Here is a 23,267-nt window from a genome sequence, read left to right as displayed (position 1 = left end):
CTGCGAGGCATTTGGGCGAGGCTGAAGCCATCTTCCTGTAAGCTGAACGCTGAATAAAAGAAACTGAGAACTCCAGCTGCTTCTCGTGTCTGTTTCCCGCCACGGACTCAACAGTACCCATGACTTTTCTTCCTTTGATAGCAGTCCTTGGGACACATCGCTTTCATCCGAAGTATTTGGTCGGGTCGGTGACCCACTTTGATGTTGTAAGGTCAAAATTGGGATGCTTGGCAACTGGCATGTATTTAGGACAGATACAGTGTCCCAAGGTCATGTGATCACCTTTTGTGACCTTTTGACAAGCAAAGTCAATAGGGAAGCCAGATTCACTTAACAACCGTGTTACTAACTTAATAACCGCAATGACTCACTGATCACCTATGGGGCAAAACAACTTAGCAACAGACATTTTGGGCTTAATTATGGTCATAAATCAAGGGATACCTGTAACCTTTACTGGAACCAACAGGTTATACTTTTTCTATATTTCTGAGGTACTTCTAGCAAATATGCATAATAGCTATTGTGCAAATGAAAATACTTCTTAAAACTGAGAAGCCTTTTGTTTGTTAATAAATGCCTTGCATAACTTTCTGCTTGGTTCCTTTCGTTGCTTCCTCTTTCATTACCTGGAACAATGTGTGAAAATGCTTAGCCCAGAGTAGCAAATTAGTTTTCCTAGTAAGCTTTTGATATGGAGCTTTTGATGTGGAGGTCATTTCAGAGTATGATAAAGGTTCTGAATAGAAAAATGAATTTATCAGTCTTTGGCACTTAAAAAGTCTATAGTTCATATAAACATTTCATCTTCTGAATCATCAATTTTCGTTGTGGATAAAAGAGGAAATATGCAATATGTTAGCACAGCATTAGATGGATTGCCTCTGAATTGCCCAAACTGCCACAAAAAAGATAAAATTGCCTTTATATTGCTAAAATCTCAGGCAAGAACACTAAAAATGTGTAAGGCTTTATATATGAGTATAGCTGATATACATCACAATACTGACATTTTGAAGGGTATTATTACTTTAAATGTTCTTCTGGCAAGTCTGACATTTTTTCCCTCATTTATATATATTTAGATGGTATTTAACAAAGGTAAAACAAGACATTGATGATAACGCCAGTTTATTCAGTGACAATTCGAAGTCACAATGGCATTGAAAAAAGTGACTTATGATCATTTTTCAGACTGTTGCAGCATCCCCATCCATGGTCACATAATCAAAATTCAGATGCTTGGCAACTGACTCATATTTATGACAATCACAGTGCTTTGGGGTCATGTGACCAGCTTCTGCAACCTTCTGGCAAGCAAAGTCAGTGGGGAAACCAGATTCACTTAACAACTGTGTTACTAACTTAACAACTGCAGTGATTCACTTAACAACTGTGTTACTAACTTAACAACTGCAGTGATTCACTTAACAACTTACTAACTTGACAACTGCAGTGATTCACTTAACAACTGTGCAAGAAGAGTCATAAAATGGGGCAAATCTCACTTCAAAAACGTTTCACTTAGTGACAGAAATTTTAGGCTCAACTGGGGTCGTAAGTCAAGGACTAACTGTATACAAATAGTCCTCAACTTACAAAGATTTGTTTAGCGACCATCCAAAGTTACAGCAACATTGAAAAAAATGATTTATGACTAGTCCTTGCACTTACAACGGTCACAGCATCCCTCCCAGGTACGTGATCCAATTTTGGGCTCTTGGCAACTGGCATCCATTGCCTTGCCCAGTGTCATGTGATCGCCATTTGCAACCTTCTCAGCTGGCCTCTAGCAAGCAAAGTCAATGGGGGAAAGCCAGATATGCTGCATGACCATGTGATTCTCGTAACTGCAGTGATTCCTCTAACCATGGCAAAAAAAAACCCTCACCTAACAACTGCTTTGCTTAGCAACAGAAATTCTACTCCCAGTTGTGCAGTAACTTGAGGACTACCTATATTGGTAGATGCAGACTTGGGTGCAGTTGGGACATTATTTCTTATGCCTAGTTCAGGACCATTAAAGAAATCCTGAAAACATAAAAAAATAATGTTTATGCAGTTTAATTGGTCATATGGCTCTTCCCAATTATTATGTATTTATTGTTTTACTTTATAAACCTCTTTGCATATCTGGGCATCCAAAGTCACTTTATTTTGCCATCTAATCTCTTTGGTAAAGTGACGGCCCAGACCAGGGATAGGGAACCTGGGCTCTTTTATGACTCATGGACTTCAACTCCCAGGAATTCTGGGAGTTGAAGTCCACGAGTCATAAAAGAGCCAAGGTTGCCTACCCCTGGCCCAGACTACACACTGTGATAACTGTTGGCTCTTGCTTAAGGAACTGGTGTTATATACAAGACTCGAATAGTATGAATCAAGAGTAGTGATTGGATTTGACCTCTCTTCGTTTTCTATTGCTCCGGGCTTCGGGCCAATGTTGAACATTCTTTTAGTCCCTACCCAGTTATTTCCTACAGAAAAACAAAACCCAGTGCAGGGAGCAGGTTTTGATGATATGAGAGCATTCACTTGTTTGGTCTTTGCTGTTCTGACTATATGGTAACACCAACCAAAATACAGTGAACACACACAGAATGTTATTTCCTTTTCTGTGCATGTGGCAGTGTGTTTGGTTCAACATCCTTTGAGTTTCATTTGTGACCAAATCTTGCAGAGTAAAGGATGGGGAGGATGTGGTAGCCTTGTGCCTCATGCAGGAAAGAGTATTGTTATTCTGTTTTTTGTTTTTCTTGAGTTCAATGTTACATAGATTGCCTAACAAAGAAAGGCATTGCGCAGAGAGCTGTCAAGCTGGAACTCTATCCGCCTCTTTATCCTGGGGGTGAACTGGACATCTGTGCAGCCTGATTAACTTAAAGGAAGAAAAGTTGTGCTGAATTTATCCAGTGGAGAATGGGAGCTAGCAATGCTAATCTGCAGACTCAACATTTATTATCTTGTCCTTCAACTTGATCATATTTTTAGCATTGTGCATGAATTGGACTGAATGTAAACTGAAAAATTCTAAGAGGAAAAATTCCTAGTGGGTAAAACAAAGAGTTCTTCCATGGCTTTAATTTGAGGAGTCCTAAGGCATTGTGAATGTCCTGTCTTTCATTCTACATTCTCTGTTCTTATTCATATTCCCTTGCTTCGGTTAAATCCGAAGAGAAGGAACAACTTCTATGGACCTTTGGCATCTTGGGAAGCATAAATTGAGACAATCTGCAATTGAAAAATGTAAAGATCATAACTAGGGAAAGAACAGCAACTGCAACCTCACAGACATAAATACGCTTTAAAATGAAGTAGAGTAAGCATCTTTTATGAGGGCGGAGGTACTTCCAAGGATTTAGAAGTGTTTGATATTGACACAGTATAAATGAAAATGAACCACACAACCCAAAAAAGATGGAGGTTAAATAAAAAGAACAGAGAGAAACTAAAATTACCAACCAATATTCTAGTTTATCCAATTACCAACCAATATTACCCAATTACCAACCAATATTTTACTTTATCCAACAGAGGAGGCCTCCTCTGACAAAAATAAAAAAATCCAAAGGCTTTGTAGGTAGAAAGGATTGTGGCATGACTGGAAAGCTCATTGTAATGATTTGAGGAATGTAGGGAATAGAACTTTAAAATTAAAATAGACATTTTCTTTCATAGTTAATGAAATTGTATATATATAAGATGGCATCACAGAGAGCTAGCAGAGTGTAGTGACCTAAAACGTAGGGGTGATACTAGGGCTGAGGAAGTCCAAACTGTTGTCCTTCTTCAACCAAAGAAGCTGTTTAGGAGCCTTCCAGTCAATTCATTTAGCCCAACCTGCTTCACATGGTTGTAGCTGTGAAATAGAAAGAAGACTGTCATTTGAAATTCCTGGAGGAAAGACAGGATATAAATCTAACAAAGAATAAACACATAATGGATGGATGGATGGATGGATGGATGGATAGATGGATGGATGGATGGATGAGGTCATTATCATTTAATAGTGCACTGAGTCATAAAAATACGCTTGGACTCTAGCTAGAGTACAGTATATTTTCTTTGCCTTATTGTTTGTGTGTTCAGCATTTAGCATTTAGTGAACGAATGAATGAATCTGTAATTATATTTAGGCAGCTGAAGCTGGGGGATTTATATTTGTGTGTTGTATCTGTATCTATGGCTGACCACAGGAAGTATGGTTTTAATGTGATGTCATCTGAGAAAATAGAATCAGGTTTTTAGATTTTTTTTTTTTTTTTGAGGTTGAAAGCTTAAAAGTAAAATAGGTATGTCAAAGTCTGTGGTGGATTAATCTATTTAGCTTTTAATTTTCAAGAACACCACAAAAATTATGCTACAGAAAACAAGTGATTTGCTTTCAACTTTTATCAGTGTGGTCTGGGGAGTTAGTCTCTATAGATTGTGAAAAATGAGCTGGGGGACTACATATAGGCTTCATGTTTCTGTCCCACATGAAAAGAGAAGTAATTTAATTTTACAAAGAGAAAACAGGACCTAATCCATGATGGTTAAAAAACAAGGAATCTGTTCACCTAGATTAGGGGTGGGAACCATGGTTTCTCACCCCTGAACTAGATAGATTATGTTCCCTATATCCTGTCATAGATATTAGGGTAGAAAAGAGAATGTAGAATACAAATACTGTATAGAAGGTGCAATGTTCTACTAAGTAGAATGTCCCACTAAGACTACAAGGGACAGATGGTTATGCAAAGCTATGAAGATGAGAGCAATTCTTTAATGATATAATTTGAGTTGCAGGAGCCCAAATTGCCATTTTCCTTTCTGTTCATTGACAGTTTTAATTCATTATATCTAATACACATGCTGGCAAGGTTACGCAGAGGAAGGAGACAATGGCTTGTTATTTTGTTCACGTTTTTTTGCAATGCCTATATTTGGTTCCTCAGCTCATAGTTGACAGTCACACAGAAGATCGCTCTAATTGACCAACTTCCCCACAGATGTAGCAAGAACTCTATTACCTTCTTTTTCATAACCTGCTTCCAGTAACTGTCACAGCAGATGTTCACATTAATTTCCTTATAAGCTGGGTTTTCTCTATATAGCTGGTCATGTTGCATGTCCATGTACTGCAGAAATGTTGGTGGCAATTAGAGAAAAGGAAATTCTTCAGACAGCAACATCTGATACCAAGATGTTTTAACGGGCTCTTGAAGATACTGAGTGGTATGTCAAGGAAAAGATTATAATAAATGTGTTTGAAAATAATTGGTGATATTTCAAGAGGCCCCTTGTTGTACGAAGACATTTGGTTTGACCCCTTTTTCCAGAAGCCACTGATTCATCAAACTGATATCAACTAGAAAGCATTATACAGAGGTAGATTGGTACACATGCAGAATCATAGCTTTCAAGGGGGTCACTTAGATTATCATGTCATACCCTCTACTCAATAGAGCAATCCAGATAGAAACATCTCTAACAGATAATATCAAGTTTGCACTTGAACACATCTGATAAAGAAGAATTTCCACCTCTCTGAGTAATTGTTTCCACTGTCAAAATGCTGGTACAGTTAGGAAGGTTTTCATCACAATTAGTAAGTAACGGTCTTGCTGCTGTAGCATGGTTATGAAGGCGTGCATTCACTACCATTGAGCTGGAATGCAGGAGTTGAATTTTAATTCAATGTTCATTAGAAGCTGACTCCAAAAATCAGCTTCTCACAGTTTTTTTCTCTTTTTATTATAGTTCAATGTACCATTTGCAAGCACAGTGTAGATTAATGGATTTGAAGTATAGTATCAACTGATCAAGAAACCTGTGTCAAAAGCAATAAGGAAGAGCATGAAGCTATAATTTGAAGTTGGCTATAATCTGAAATTTGAATCCTGAAAATTCAAATGTTTACCTAGACAGCAAAGGAATGGGTGTGTGTATCCACAAAGCTTCAGTGTATGGATATTATTGATTTGGTAACTGTTAAATTTTACATTCTATGTAGCATCCATCGAGAGCAGAACTCAGGATAACAGCTGAAGGAAGAAACTTTATTGTGGATGTTGAAAAGAACGAGTGAGTACTTGAAATCTTATTGTCATAAGGAAAGGTATAAGTAGTCAGACAGTGCAATGCTTCAGACTGGATCTCCAAATATTGCTTGGGGCACAAATGTAGCCCCTCTCCATAATACTTTGAAGTAGCTGTGACTGCTTCCAGGATCTCAGATCCCCAATAAGTGTTTTTTAAATTCATTAAGCAAAAACATGAATGTCTTTTAGGGCTGAGTAGCTAACCTAAAGGGCTGACAAGTATCTTTAAATACGTAACAGAGTAAGGTTTGGGAGAGGCTATAATATCTTCTGACAATATTAACATGCCTGTGATCGTTCACATTCCTCCTTTTCATGAAGTTTCATTCCTGTGCATTAGTAAATATGTTCTGGCTGTATTAAAATTGCAAGCAATAATACATGGTATTTATTACTGTAAAGTAGCTTCAGTATTTGCATATCAAAGCAAAAAAGTGCCATATCAAGTTCTCAGCAATGAAAATTAGCATAAATTCTAGTACACTAAATGAAAATTAGCATGAACCTTCATTTGTGTTCTTAAGAAACAAAGAAAGTATACATGCATTTGGGCAATGAGAGAATAGCATTAAAAACATTTAGTCTAATCCTATTATGAAGTGTGCATCTAGCTGCCAAACTCTCCCTCCACAGAGAGAAGTTTTCATCCTGTTTCCTAGTGATTTGGATCTACATCCTAGTATAAACAGAACTCTCTAACCATCTGGCCTTAAATTTCCAGCAATATTTCTGAGTCGTATAAAGCAGTACAGGCAAAGCCACTGATGCAGCAGAATTGGAAGAAGCAAAATCATAAGCAAAATTTAGTCACATATTAGCATGGAGGACAATGATATAACCACCAGATATAATGAAGGATAACGATATAAAAGCATCCTGGGAATTAACAGTGCTATTGCCATGCAGGACTTGCTCTCAACAGGCTAGCAAATATATCTTATCTTTACTTCCCCAGTAGGCTCACATTTCATCCAAATGTGCAAATATAGCCGTTCAACTTTGTAAAGGATTGAAAGAGGCAATGATATGGATTCATAATTGTGTGTACTGTATGCACTTAAGTACTTTAAATTTAACCTTGTGTAGATTTGAAGTGTTCTAAACATTAGCTATTTAGTTTTTTGCTAGTAGAATTTTTCTTATTTATTTATATCCCACCTTTATTATTTTTTACATACAACTCAAGGCACAAATGTATCCATTACACCTTTCCCCTCCTATTTTCCCCACAGCCAACACCCTGTGAGATGAGTTGGGCTGAGACGGACTGGCCCAAAGTCACCCAACTGGCTTTCATGGCTGAGGCAGGACTTGAACTCACAGCCTCCTCCTTTCTAGGCTGGTGCCTTAATTACTAGACCAAACTGGCTGATTCTAAACAAGAACTTATTGAACCCCTTGGTCATCATCCAGTTATTCCTGTTAGAAGTAAAGTCTTCATCCTGGTTCATCCAAGCTGGGAATAAATAAGCAAACATGGCGACTGCTTTGGGAAGAAGGTTACAGTTTATTGCAGAAAGATGGTTCTTCAGGAAAGAGCAGAGGAAAGAAGGGCTGAGCACATGGTGTTGTAGGTTTTTATACCCCCTCTAGCCTTTTGTTTGGAATAGTTTCCTATTCCTGTGGCATGAACTTTGAGGCTATTTCCTATGTCACGTATTCTGACCTGAGTTTAGGTGTGCCTCTATGGTATGCTTGATGGTAATGGGTTAGTCATATTATATCCCAAAAGTCATCTCCTGCTTCCCTGGGGCTGGGCTAATGACTCTTAAGAGTTTCTTTGTCTTCTTGAGCTTCCTGGCTCCAACCTTCCTGATGGTTTTACATCTGCATTTCTATGAGGTTAGCTCTTGCTTGGGGCAAAGAAATTTGGGGCCAGGTTTGGTTTCTGCTTTTCAAAAAATCCTTGAGGAAAAATATATTTTCCTTTTTAATATTTCCTTCTGGAGGGCTAACTTCCCTCATTCCATTACCACTGATTTTATAATTTTAAGACACTGAAGTAGGGGGAAAAAGGAGATTGTTCTTTAAAAAATGCAGTGGTTGGAACATAGAAAAAAATCCGTAGAGTTTGTATATTATAATAGGTTAAAAGTGAGGAGAAGATAGAAAGCTCAGCATCAGGGAATCAAATATGTAGACTAGAGACGGGTAATTTGAGGGTAAATGGCCACATTTAATATTTGTAGAAATACAGAAATTTAGGGCTGTAATGTGCTTCATAAGTATTGTGCTTATGAAGTCAGCCAACGTTTTCCATTTTATTTCTGGGTTGGTAGAGAGACATTTTGAGGTACCTGTTTTAAAAAAATCTCCATTAAAGAAAATTATATTAAACCTTCCTTAAACTACATATATGTTGATGACTAGAGCTGAAATCTTGTGCACAGGGGACAAATCCTGTCGACCACAGAGAAGCTTGTTTAAGTATTAGGAAATAGCAAACAGTTGCAAATTTCTCTTTACCAGCGGATGTGCTTGATTTCAGCATCTGTTCAGAACATATCTCAGTTGGTGTATCCCACGAAACAGGGACATTTGTCTTCTCTATTTGGAGACCACTCCCAATCTGGCAGCCAGACTGGGAAGTTAAAACCTCTACAGCTAAGGATTTATTATTTGTTTTGCTATTAAAAGTGAGCTATGAAATAAGCATTTTTCACGCTTTTTAAAAGCTTTGAAATCGGAGTCCAAATCTAATTTGGTTGGGATCCAAAGAATTGGAGCCCGATGGAAAAAGCTCTTAACCTGTCATGTAGCCATGAAGCAAAGTCCCTGGTTCAATAATTGGGTTAAACACACAGGCCCATGAATCCCTAGCAAGTCAAATTGCTGAGGGTGCTCATACCCAGAGGACAATGCATCATCACCATCAATGAACTTGATAGCTTTTTCAAAATTCCAAGGAATATAAAGATTGGCAGTAAAAAGAGGTAGGGACAAAATATGAGGTAGGTCCAGAGCAGAATAGTAGCACTCTGGAAGGAGATTTTGGATTCTACTTTATTTGAAGCTATTTGAATATATACTGAGCACAATCTGACTAAGATTAATTTACATTTGCCTTGATGTTGCCAATATTGTGTCAGTACAAAGCACATTTAATTCCACAGGAAGTTACTCTTATTTACATAACAATCTCTGAATTAATTCCCAAACCCCGGTGCACTCGGTTTGTTTTTCAAAAATGGGTTGTTGAGATGTTTAAGTTCTGCAGCTGTAAAACAGAAAGCCCAAAGCAGAAAGATATCATGAGAGTATAACATTGGCCGTTATTGTCGAAGAGCATCAGATGTTCACAGATGTGTTTCGAAGCATAATTTTCTGGAAGGAAAAAAGAAAGAAAGAAGCCAGTCCTCTGACTGAAGTTAAGGAAGTCTTGAAGTTGTGATAAAAACAAATACACTGTTTTAAGTCTGTGTTTAGTAAGAATTAATTGCTTTGGGTCAACACCAGCCATCTGCACAGGCCAACTGAGGACAAGCTCAGGAAGGAAAAGAGAGGATATTGATTTAATAATGGAGGCAGTAGCATCTTCAGGGGGTGGCAAGGGAGGTTAGAGTGATACAAAGGGAATCATGTAACTTGATGCAAGATGCACATCATTGTTTCATCCACATATCCCGAAGGAGCAGAGTTTATAGTTCAATGTTGCTTTTTTCATTGTGACCAAGGCAGCAAGAGATTGTAGATACTACTGAATGATTGTGGTTAAACATTTTAAAAATATTTATTTATTTATTTATTTATTTATTTATTTATTTATTTACCGTATATGCCGGCGTATAAGGCGACTTCCGTAAGCGTAAAATTGGCGCCAAAGACGGGGGTCGTCTTATATGCTGAGTCGTCTTATACGCCGGAACTACTGGTAGTTTCCAGCATATAAGACGACGTTCTAGGAATGTGGCCCAGCGACAAAGACGGGGATCGTCTTATACGCCAGGTCGCCTTGTACGTCAGCATATACGGTATTTATTCATACATACATACATATATACATACATAATTGTATGTTGCCTATTCTCAAAGTCTCTAGGCAGCTAACAATCAACAGTTCTTTAAAAGCTAACACCTAAATCAGTGGTTCTCAACCTGTGGGTTGGGACCCCATTTGAGGTCGAATGACCATTTCACAGGGGTCGCCAAACAACGCAGTCTGCCATTTTTTCCCCTTTTTCCTTAGCTGTGCTACTCCCTTTTATTCTATTGGCTTTTGAAAGCCAATAGAATAGACTCTCTTGAATAGAGTCTAATTCCATTGGCTTTCAAAAGCCAATAGGAATTGTCCAGGCTGTCTCTGCCCTGCTGAGCCCACCAAAAGTCCCATTCTGCAAACGGTGCTGCACCAGTTGAGTAGTCCTCGACTTACTACCGGTTGAGTAGTCCTTGACTTACGACCGGTTGGGGGTCGCGGCATTAAAAAGGTTGAGAACCACTGACTAAATCAAAATACAGAAAGAACATTGATACAAACAAAACAAAACAAACAAAAAAGGCAGAAACCATTAGCGTAGTGAAAAACACTCTCTTTCGGACTTATTGGAAGAAGTGAGTTTTAGCAAAATCCCAGACAACTTTCTACTTCTTATAGGCCCAGGAGATAGGAAATAGACCAAATCTGCACTGGGAGGAAGTTTAAAAGAACTGGAACACTGATGGATAAAGCCCACCTTTTTCTGACAGTAACGAGGCCTGGAGTTAGTTAATCTGTATGATCTGGTTGTACCAACAGATAAATACAGAAAAAAGCAATCCCTCAGATAATCAAAACTGGAGCCAGGTAGAGTTTTATACAGGTATCCATAGAAGAGATTATCTGTAGCTCAGGGTTGAAATGAGGGGTCCTTGATGATCCCTGAACTTGGTTGTTGTCTTGCAGTCATTTTATTACCAACCTAGGTAAATTCATCCGAGAGCATCGAGGACTCTTCTTTGTAAAGGTGACAACCACCACCTTGAATCATACCTGAAAGCCCACTGGCAATGAATGGAATTCCCAAAGCAGAGAGGAATTTGAGGAGCACACAATCATCACTGCCTTTTTCGAACTTTCTTGTTTTTCTTTGAAGATGTTTCGCTTCTCATCCAAAGAGCTTCTTCAGCTCATAGCAACGTCTTCTTCATCCATGACCTGGATGACTGAGAATCTCCATAGACACGTTCAGCACTGTTTCAAATGACACATTTGTAGTAACTGTAGCTTCCAGCTTTCAAAGGCAGCCTTATGTTACTCTTTACACTGTGTCTTGGGGATGATCAAAGCGTGACTGACAGAGCCTCCCAGTCCAACAATGGTTGCAGCTGGTGTATCAGATGTAACTGTGCAAAAATCTTCCTAGTTGCATCTGTCACCTATTCCTCAAGCAGGACTTGTGAGTCTAGGAGAATTCCCAAACTGTGAACCATCTTTGAGTCGGGGGGGTATACCCTATTCAGAGACAAAGATGGTGCTTCCCTGGAAGGTTAGGCCCAAAAACGCAGAGCCAATCTCTCCATGGGCAGATTAAGCTTGAATCTATTTCTCCCCATTCAGCTCCCATCAGCCTCTAGGCACTGGATCAGTGCATCTCTCACATTTGCTTGTTCAGCATGGAGCTGAGATGTATACAGGAAGTCCTTGGCTTAGGACCATTCGAAGTCATGATATCCTTGGAAAGGGTGTTTTACAAGTGCTTTAAAGCATTTCTGGCCCTCATAAAATGTCACGCTAGCCCATCCACCCTTCCCCCATAACCATATGATTTCCCGCAGCCACATGACCACAATTTGTGACTTTGTTTGCTTGTTTATTGCAAAAAAATACCTGTTTTGGACAATATATTAACAAATGTGTGATTCATTTAACTGCATGATTCAGGTTTAACAACCACATGACTCACTTAATGACTTCTGTATAAACAGTCGAAAATTGGGTCCAGTCATGTGGGTGACTCAACTTAAGATCAATATGATTTACGAGGGCAACTCGGAAATAAATCTCCATTTGGTTATCAATGACAGACACTCACAGATACAGAACTTTTATTATGCACATTAGAAAACTACAACTTTACATTACTTTTTGACATAATTGCCATTCAGATTGAGGCACTTGTCATAACGTCTTACAAGGTTTGACATTCCTTAGTAGTAATCACTCGGCCCCAAATCTGTGTTATGGTGGGTGGTGATCAAAAACATCCCAACAGAACTGCTTCAAAAGTTCTTGGGTGTGTCTAGCAGTGTGAATGCGAGCATTATCCTGAACCAACACCACGCCAGAGGTGGTACCATAGAAAATCCTGCCAGATGTGAAGATGCCAAAGGAGTACTGCTAGTGAAGTTCATGGAGTTGGTTCGACATCAGTTCAGAAGTCTACTGTGAAACATTACAAAAACTCAGTCAAGCCATCCATAACAAGCGTCAGGGCATGCTGACTTCCGGTGTGGTGTTGGTTCATGTGAGTGTCTGTCCTTGATAACCAAATGGAGGTTTATTTCTGAATTACCCTCGTACAAATAATAATAATAATAATAATAATAATAATAATAATAATAATAATAATAATAATAATAATAATAATAATAATAATAATGATAATAATAATAGTAATGATGATGATGTTGAAAGAGACTTTGGAGGTCATCAAGTCCAACCCCCGCTCAGGCAGGTAACCCTATACCATTTCGGACAAATGGCTGTCCAGTTTCTTCTTAAAAACTTCCAGTGTTGGAGCATTCACCACTTCTGGAGGCAGGTTGTTCCACTGGTTAATTGTTCTAACTGTCAGGATGTTTCTCCTTAGTTCTGGTTGCTTCTCTCCTTGATTAGTTTCCATCCATTGCTCTTGTCCTGCCTTCAGGCGCTTTGGAAAATAGCTTGATTCCCTCTTCTTTGTGGCAGCCCCTGAGATATTGGAACACTGCTATCCCCCCTCATTCTTCATTAAACTAGGCATACCCAATTCCAGCAACTGTTCTTTATATGTTTTAACCTCCAGTCCCCTAATCATCTTTGTTGCTCTTTTCTGTACTCTTTCTAGACTCTCAACATCTTTTTTACATCGTGGTGACCAAAACTGGATGCAGTATTCCAAGTGTGGCCTTACCAAGGCATTGTAGAGTGGTATTAATACTTCGCATGATCTTGATTCTATCCCTCTATTAATGCAGTCTAGCACTGTGTTGGCTTTTTTGGCATCTGCAGCACACTGCTGGCTCATATTTAAATGATTGTTCACTAGGACTCCAAGATCCCTCTCACAGTTACTACTATTGAGCAAGGTACCCCCTATACCAGTGATGGCGAACCTTTTAGAGTCCAAATGCCCAAACTGCAATGCAAAACCCACTTATGCATCGTCAGGTGCTGGGTGGGTATGGCCCATTGGCTGGGTGTGGCTGTGGTGGTAACAGCAGACTGGGTGGGGCTAAAAAGTTCAATCAATCAATTCCAACTTTGCAAGATCTTTTTTTTCCCCACGAAAAGTTGAAATTGACTGATTGATTGAACCCTTTTTTTTTTACACATGGCGGCAGAGGCCTAAAGCGAAAAGGTTTTATAAAACCCAGCTGAAGACCTAGGACTGGGCAACGGCACATGTGCCCACAGAGAGGGCTCTGAGTGCCACTTCTGGCACGCGTGCCATAGGTTCACCACCACTGCCCTATACTATACCTGTACATTTGGTTTTTCTTGCCTAAATGTAGAACCTTACTTTTTTCACCATTGAATTTCATTTTGTTAGATAGCACCCAGTGTTCAAGTCTGTCCAGATCCTCCTGTATCCTAAGCCTGTCTTCTGGAGTGTTGACTATTCCTGCCAACTTGGTGTCGTCTGCAAATTTGATGAGTTCCCCATCTATCCCCTCGTCCAAATCGTTGATGAAGATGTTGAAGAGCACTGGGCCCAGAACAGAGCCCTACGGCACCCCACTACACACTTCCCTCCATGAGATGTGGTTCCATTGAGGACCACACGCTGAGTACGGCTGGTCAGCCAGCTACAGATCCATCTGGTGGTGATGCTGTCTAACCCGCATTTTTCTATCTTATCATGTAGTAGGTTGTGATCTACTTTGTCAAATGCCTTACTGAAGTCCAATTAAATTATATCCACAGCATTCCTCTGGTCCACTAATTTTGTCACTTGGTCAAAGAATACAATAAGATTTGTCTGGCATGATCTGTTTTTGACAAACCCATGTTGGCTTTTAGTAATGACTTGGTTTGCCTGTTGGTGTTCGCTGATTCGTTGTTTAATTATCTTTTCCAGAATCTTCCCAGGTATTGAGGTCAGGCTGATAGGTCTGTAATTTCCTGGATCCATTTTTCCCCTTTTTTGAAGATGGGAACTACATCAGCTCTTTTCCAGTCCCCTGGTAGTTCCCCAGTGCTCCAGGATCTTTGAAAAATATAGTTCAGTGGTTCTGAGATCACATCTGCCAGTTCCTTGAGAACCTTGGGGTATAATCCATCTGGTCCTGGTGATTTGAAGTCGTCTAAGCTGGACAGGTGCTCACTTACCATTTTCTTGCCTATCTTCACTTGTGTTTCTATTCTTTTTTTTATGGCACTATTTTTGATAGGTTGGTCTGCTTTTTCCCTTTGTGTAAAGACAGATGCAAAAAATGAGTTAAATAGTTCTGTTTTCTCCCTGTTGCTTGTCACCCTCTTGCCACTTTCACCTACTAATGGACCAATCATTTCCTTCACTTTTTTCTTGTTTTTTACATGTTGAAAGAAGCTTTTTTTGTTATTTTTGACTTTGGTCGCAAGCCTTAATTCATTTTGAGCCTTAGCTTTCCTCACTTCATCTTTGCAGGCTTGGACTATTTGCTGATATTCTGACTTAGTTATGTGTCCTCTTTCCACTTTCTATACTTGTCCTTTTTATTTTTCAATTTATCAGAGAGTTCTTTGTGCAGCCATGCTGGTTTCTTTTGAGAGCTGTTATTTTTCCTTTTTGTTGGTATTGTGCTAGACTGAACTTTTATTATCTCACTTTTCAAAATTTCCCAAGCAACTTGAGTTGTGTTCCCCTGGAGGATTCTCGTCCATGGAATCCTTCCCAAACCCTCTCTAAGTTTATTGAAATTAACTCTCTTGAAATCCAAGACTCTAGTTTGACTGTGTTCTATTGCTTGTGCTTCCATAATGTTGAATTCCAATATTGCACGATCATTCCTCCCAAGGTTCCTATGGCTTCAACACCTTATATCATTTCATCTCTGTTAGTGAGAATTAGGTCCAAAATGGCTGATCCCCTAGTTCCCTTCTCTACTTTTTGGGAAACAAAGTTATCTGCTAGGTTTGTCAGGAATCTGTTTGATCTTCCACTTGGTGCAGAGTTTGTCTCTCAGTTGATGTCAGGGTAGTTAAAGTCCCCCATTACTATTGTGATGTGCTTCCTACATACCTTAGTTAGCTGACTAGCAAAAAGTTCATCTATTTCCTCTGTTTGGTTGGGTGGCCTATAGTATACACCTATGGCAATGTCATTCCCCCCCCCCTTTTATATTGACCCAAATGCATTCAAGACAGTTTTCATCATTGTTGTCCTCTATTTCTGTAGAGATGTAGTTATTTCTTATATAGAGAGCAACTCACTTCCTCTTTTACTTGGTCTGTTTCTTTTAAACAATTTAAATCCCTCTAGATGTGTGTTCCGTTTGTGGGTTTCATCCCACCATGTTTCCGTAATGGCAACAATATCATATTTGCCTTCATTAACTGGGGGAGGCTTGCCAACTTGATCAGGGCAACAACACAACTCAGGGAAACCGTGCCTAGGTTCTTACCTCATGCTGAACCATCATGCATTTGCTTTGGGTTTAAGAAGTTGTGTGAACCCAGCCCATTATGGCTTATTCATTTTGTTATGGCCAGCACTATGTGTAAGCCAAGTCAATGTGGAAATACACAAAGGCAGACTGAATACTATTCTTCCCCCTGCAAGTTTTCTGAAAGAAGAAGGAAAAAAGACACGGCGGCCACGGCTCTTTGTGTTTTCTGAAGTTTCATCGTGAAGGATGTTTGCCCTGAGATGTGGCATTTTGCCAGAAAAATTCCTGAGTAGCCAAGATGTGATGTAATTAACTCCATGACTAGACCAGCTGGCACAGGAAAAAGTCCTGGCATCCAGCTGTATTCAGAGATCTAATTTTAGAATTACTGTAGTTTGGAGCACAAAACTCCCTCATTGCCAAGCATACTGTACCCTTCCTTGTGTCAGGACTACTCTGAATGTCCTCCGGAGGTGGACAGATTTGGCTGTGCTGTTAATCTTTGTCCATCATTTCCTGCCTTGCGGTTTCCTTTCTAGTGTTTCCTTTAGAGATTGGAAAGGGGAAAGATTGTTTTCCAGTATGGCTTTGGGTTGGCAGGATAGCTGAACTTTTCTCTGCAGGGATGCCCTTGCATTAACTTTTGCTGGTAATTTCCTAGATTCAGGCTAATGATTGGATATCTTGACCCTTTCCTGCAGTGTTTTCAAAGACTATCTGAATGGTCAGCAGAAGAAAGCTGCCACTTGAGAATTTTTAGTTCGTCTTCCTCCTGGAATAATGATTTCATTTTCTGGAGGCCAGGCAAGGAAGCTTGTCTCTCTAAGTTATCTGTTCTTCGTTGCAAAATTTCCTGGGAGGGAAGTATGCTTCCTTCCTTCCCTTCACTGGTGACTTTTTGGCTCTGCAGTTTTACAATGCAACCCCTTTGAGTGATAATAATTTAACAGAGAGAGAGGGAGAGAAGGAGAGAGAAGCAAGCATTGCTTGAAAAGTTGCATTCTTCACAAATAGAAAGATGCTGAAGTAAAGACTATTGTAATCTCTAGCTTTGGCACAGCATGTTGAATATCAGCATCTAAAAAGGACGACTTTATCCTCTTTTTAGCTCAGGGGCTGGGTGTGTTAATGAAAGGGTGGCTTTCATTCTTAGCCTCTCAGTGATCCCAGATCAGCAAAATATAGACTGAAGTTTGTCAGTGCAAGCAGCTTGTCTAAAAATACAAGCCTGAAACCAGAGTATAATAAATTGTGTGGATACAGCATATATTCCTCACTCATACAGGTGATTATTTGCCTGTAGCAAAGAAGCATTGATGTTCAAATCCCACCCAAAAAAAGGTTCCCCTTGAAATTACATTTTTCAGTAGAGTTGGTTCATAGATTTGACTGCAGGTTAATCAAACGTGAAAACTAAGTCTGCAATGATTACAAAGTACATTGTGTCCTTGATAGATGAATGTTGGTTCTTGGCCATTACCTAAGTCTAGTATCTGGTACTGAATATATGCAGTCATCATTTTGTATTTCATTCAGCTAGCTGGTCATTAAATTCCAATACTTCCTTATAGAGATAAGATGGTTTTACAGAACAAAATTCTTCTCTGCTCTTTTAAACAAATACACATGTAAGAAGAGCTGTGCTAGAACAAGACCTACCTGAGAATTCCATAGAGAATTGTTCAGTATGAAACAAAGATAGGAAACCTGGTACGCTCTAATACAGCACCCAGCGCCCCTCAATGCTGGGAATTGTAATTCATTAGTAACAGGATGAACATAGATTTCCCATCATTGAAAGGTGGCATATTTGTAGCCCTCCTGATGTTAACGAACAGTTTCCACATCCTCAGCCATCCTGACCAAAGAATGAAAGATGTCTGGGACATAACTTTTCAAAAAAATATTTTGTCTACAAAAATCAGCAGGTCTCAAACCAGAGGAGGTATCTGGTATGGTATCTCAAGTTCTTCTGGAAGAGATTTTATAACAAGTGCTTGAAACTGCACCCTTGCCTGAAATAAAGGGATTTGTGAAAATAGCCTTGGTCTGTTATAGTCTTCATCAATTTAGTGTTCTCCAGAGCTGTTGGGTCTACAACTCTGAAAATGTTTAAGTAGCATGGCCTCTGGCTCTGCTGTCTCAGAAGTGCTCACTGTCATAATATAATTTAAAGAACTGTTATGATTTCCTGTATTTTATGCCAATTAAGATGTTATTACCACCCATTCTCAATCACTAGGTACTAAACAGAGTTGCTCAGAGTTGCATTAACAGTGAGATGGGTGAAATGTAAAATTAATTAGATTTGTTCATCACAGATAGTAGACTTTAGAATGAGATAAGGAATGGATGACATTTTTGAATTGTCAGAGGTTACAAATCTGGGCATCCCAGACAACATAGTCAATGAAAAGGAATATTGGGAGTTGTGATTCAAGAACAATTGAAGGCCCACAAATTTCCCAACTGTGTCCCGAATAGTCAGAGATATTGTCAGTGTTATGGATTTGTTGTCTTTTAATTGTGTTACATACAACAAAGATCTCATCTTCTTCCATCATGGAAGAAAGAGTCTCAAGGGGCTCTTGTCTTACATAATTGCAAGAAATAGACAATCCCAGGTCAAAAACCAATGTTAACTTAACATGAAGATAGTTGAAAGAACCTAGTCAAAGCAAGGAAGGTTCCGAAGGAAGGTTCAAAATGTTAAGTAACAGGCATTGGCAAATTAGATAAAATTAGGATTAATCAAGTTATTTCACAGTTTTAATGTCAGATTGATACAATCATTGTTTTAGTGCTTGAATTACTTCAGGCAACAGCTTTTATTCCAGAAGCTTCTGGTCTTCATTGGCCACAATTTATAATCGTTAAATTGAATTATGCTTTATGACTTGTTTTGGAGCTATAATTTACTCTGGAGATATGGTTACTCAGTTCAGATACTCTGAACTGGCTACTCTTCCAACAATCTGGTGTTTCTCAGACCCCCCCCCACTTTCTTCCGTTAAATGTGGGGAAGATGTCTTTGATTTTGTATTGGAATCAGAGTGTAGGATTGGGAATGGTAGAAGATGATTCTGCCAAAGTATATCTACAGCACGTAAACAAGCTCATCTTGTTTATTTCCTGTATACCGGACATTGGTATGTAGACAATGAAGATTATGACCTTTGCAAATCAGCATTGTTCCTGAGTTTTCACTGAGTGGTGCAGTCATATGTACTATTCCCAGATTAATCTCAATTAAGGTATGAATAACACTGAAACCATAGTTGAAAATTATTCAGGTAAAAAGAGTTAATCCACCCTATCCCGAAACCTAGAAGAATAGCCTTGGAAGTATGGAAAGCTGAGTCAACCTTGAGCCCATCAGGATCAAACTCCAGACTATGGACAGAGTTAGCCTGCAATACTGCATTCTAACCAGCAGCGCAGTGGTTAGAAAATTGGTCTTAGGTATGTTTATCTGTTCTGATGGGGTTTTCCGCTGTGTAAGAGATGATGAACTCAGTAAGAACAGTTTTTCAACAAAGAAACTGTGTGTCTCTATACGGGCATACTGGCATTTTCTACCCAAAATTTCCATCTGCCTCATTCATAAACTATTTGCATCCCTTCTCTTCACATTGTGTTAATGGCGTTAATGCCACAAAATAGAAACCCCCTTCACTGCAGGCGCCTTCATTGCTCCATCCCCTACTCTGAAGATGGAGGCTTTGCTCAGAACAATGGTATCATTGACACAGTGGAGCATAGCCAGAAATGTGCTGAATAGGGCTGGAAGGGAAATACAGCCGTTAAAACATCTGTATGTTGTGGCTACAGGCCAGGTTCTTGCTCATTCTCTGGATCGGGCTCTGCTCCTGAGATTTCTACTGTAATGAAAAGTGGCAACAGCTGTCTGCTTTCAGCCAACATCTGTATTTTAGCAGAAAGGATGCTAAGTCTGCAGGCCATAGTCAAGCTGTATTCACCACACAGTGTATTCTTTCAATGAAAAAAGAATGCAAACTTTTGATCCTAATAGTCCTAAACATGCAAACTTGGAAGTTAAGTCCTACTGAATTTATTGAGTTTACTTGAGAATAAACAGGTCTGAGCCCAAATTTAATATAATCCACAGTTATTTTACCCTCTATTTGTTCTTTTACCTAGCATTTTATTTTCTCCATATGTTTTTTTCAGATGCATGTCCAGGTAAACAAAGCAGCTGCAACAGCTAGAGATAAAGTCAGCCATTGCTATTTTCTATGATTGCAGCACTTCAAAAAACAAATATAAAATTTATCTTATCACTTTGAACAGTTTCCTTTTCCAATCAGTGTGGTCAAAATTAAAAGCAAAAGCCAGCAAAATACTGAAATCAGCAACCTGATTAGGTCGCTGTACTAATACCAGTTTTAAATAAATATTGCAGGTAGTCCTTGACTTACAGCCATTTGTTTAGTGGCCATTTGATGGCACTGAAAAAAGTGACTCACACCTGGTCCTCACACATACATACATCACAGGAACCTCATAGTCACAAGATGAAAATTCAGGTGCTTGGAATTTGCTACAGTTACAGCATCCATGTGATCTCCTTTGCTACCTTCCCAGATAGCTTCTGATAAGCCAAATCAATGAGGGAAACTAAATGCTCTTAATGACTCCATTCTTCACTTAACAACTGGAGTGATTTGCTTGGCAAAAATGAATTGTAAAATCCAATTTCTTAGCAACCAATATTCTGGTCCCAATTGTGATTCTAAGCTGGGGACTATCTGTATTGACTGATCGGATTTACAAAAGGAAACCGGTGACCTTGAGGACACAGAAAACCTCCAAATGGCCTCAAGGACTCTCTAAAAGAATGCAAATGACCACCTTTCCGCAAGGAGTATAAATCCTTCCATTCCCCACCACTCAGTCAGAGCTGAAGAAGCTTCTTGGATGAGAAGTGAAATGTCTTCAGAGAAAAACAAGGAAGTCCAGTTGCCTCCCCAAAAAGTAACTTGGGAACAATCATGACCTGGATGACTGAGAATCTCCATAGACATTAGGTTAAAAAGGGAAGGTTGATCATAGCAAAAAATTATGTTTTTTCATATGCTCTGTTAATTTATACTTTAAATCATTGATTGGCCATGAAACACCTATCAGATTCTCCTGTCAAAATTGGGAATCTCTGTAACTCTAGCCATCTGAAGAACAAAGTGATTTTTAGCTTTTTTTTCTCTCCTGTTTCTAAGATTCTGTTTTTTTCAATGTAAACGATACAGTATATAACCTCTGAAAAAGGCTTCATCCTGAGGTTAAGTCTAGCCCTTCTTAACATTCTTCACAGATCTTTTACAGGTATAGGAAAAAGAATACAATTGCAATTTTCACAAAATGATACCCTCTCCCCAAATTTTTGGCCCCAGTTTGAGAAATCTGCTCCTGAATATTTGGGGAAGAGCATGTTGGACGTTGTTCACTGTTTTTAAATATAACACATAATTCTTGGGACAAGAAGCAAGTCTTTATCTCAGTGGTTAGAGATATGGCTATTAGAGTAATTAGTACAGCGACCCACTTCTTTCAAGTACTATTTCATCATTTTGCAAAAAAGTTGTGGTTTTGTGTCTTTTGTTGTGGCAGTTACATGCAGGGAAGCCCCCATGTACATTATCTTGTTCTCTCAAAGAAAAGGCCGGACACATAAGCAATAAATAAAAGCAGCTAAATATTTGAAGATGGGGGTGGGACTGTTAAATACATTCAGTCAGTTGAATGATTATGTGCCATCAAATCATTATCAACTATATAGATGGATAATAGTTTGTCCCTAACCTGGTTTTTCAGACCTTCCAATAGTGCACTCATCACTCTAACATCAAAGATCAAACATACTCACTTAAGAGAAAAAAAAAAGGAAGTGGTTCATTTTGTTTCAGGAAAATAATGTAAACCATCACACATAGACCACATTGATCTTAGTTCCTCCAAACTTATTAGCCACAGATTCATAAGGTTTGCCATTATATACCTTTTTGTGGTAAGATAACAAGGAAATGGATGACTTTGAATAAATAGGTACACAGATTTTATCATGTTCTTCAGGGAAAAAAGACCACAGTAGCCATCGTCATATTGAAATAATTAGTCATTCATCTGTCTGTGAAGATTCTCAGTCACCCAGATCATGGTTGTCCCAAATGTACTTTTTCAGGAGGCAACTGGACTTTCTTGTTTTTTCTTTGAAGATGTTTTGTTTCTCATTCAAGAAGCTCCTTCAGTTCTTCATCTCTCACTTTTGGAATAATCATTCATCTGTTGTCATTTCATGATTATCAATGAATAGCAAAAGAGCCAAAAATGGTTCCAGTGAGGTTTTTAGTGGACTTTTTTACATCCATAGTCAAGAGTCATTGTTGAAGATCAACGTTTAAAGTTACTAAGTATGCTCGGTCCCAATGAAGTTAGGAGATATCTGTAGGTTTGCATTGCTCATTTAAGAATTGTTAGTATTGTATCCATAGCACCAGGTTGAAAAAAACTAACATAAGCCTTACATTATAGAATAATTACGGACTCTGTTGCTAGAGAATCAGCTTAATGTAATTCATAAAGGTGTTTTCTGTAGTGGTTTAGAAATGGGAATAGTGTAAATTCTAGTTCTGCCTTAGGCATGAAAGTTAGGTGAATGTAGGCCATCTCTCTCTCTCTCAGCCTTAGGAAGAAGGTAGTAGTAAACTGCTATCAAAAATGTTGCTAAGAAAACTTGTACTTGTCCATTTAATTGGTAGACTGATTTAAAGGTACATTCACATATATACATTTTCTTTGTTAGCACTAAACATTGGTTTGTATATCTCAGATTCTGCATCTTGGTGGGCATCTAACTGCCTGGCTCATAATGACCCTGGATGGCTTCCAATTGTCAATGAGAAGTCAGTAATGGGACAGGAAACAGACACCTTTTAAAGTATATGCTTAGTAATTAAATGAACATGAGGTGCAGCAAAATGCTTTTTTTCAAGGTCCATCCATTTTTTATGTGTTCAGATTGTCTGCAGGCTGTGAGCCAAATGAGCTCAGAGGTAATGATAATGATGATCATGGATGGAGATAGAGCACAAAGCAGTAAACCCTTTCTATCATTAAAGTAACAGCTTCCTGATGACCCCAAGTAATTAGAGGGGGAGGCTGGAGAGGAAGGACAATAAAGTAACCAAGACACTTGAGAAGTACAAAGATGATGGGCAGAAAGAAGGGTGGTAGTTGCTCAGTGACAGAATAGTTTATTTATTTATTTATTTATTTTTAAAATTTATAAACCGCCCCACTCCCACAGGACTCAGGGCGGCTAACAATAAAAACACCATATAACATGACAAAACAAACAATGCAATAACAGTCATCCAGGGGTCAGATTTTATAAACCCC

The 23,267-nt window shown here is 38.8% G+C and overlaps 1 protein-coding gene across 2 annotated transcripts in view; it reads left to right on the top strand.

The window, feature by feature from the left end:
* The window catches only part of ADAM19 (ADAM metallopeptidase domain 19), an 81,369-nt gene that overhangs the window by 13,708 nt on the left and 44,394 nt on the right, over nucleotides 1-23,267 (top strand). For both annotated transcript variants that reach the window (XM_039365491.1, XM_039365492.1), the window contains one exon: nucleotides 5,996-6,066. In XM_039365491.1, the coding sequence (XP_039221425.1) occupies nucleotides 5,996-6,066 (71 nt within the window). The remainder of the gene's footprint in view (nucleotides 1-5,995; nucleotides 6,067-23,267) is intronic.

The sequence above is a fragment of the Crotalus tigris genome, unplaced genomic scaffold (genome assembly GCF_016545835.1).
Source record: "Crotalus tigris isolate CLP2741 ecotype Arizona unplaced genomic scaffold, ASM1654583v1 scf7180000020075.792833, whole genome shotgun sequence".
Taxonomy (NCBI): Eukaryota; Metazoa; Chordata; class Lepidosauria; order Squamata; family Viperidae; genus Crotalus; species Crotalus tigris.
This window is presented reverse-complemented; position numbering and strand designations above follow the sequence as displayed.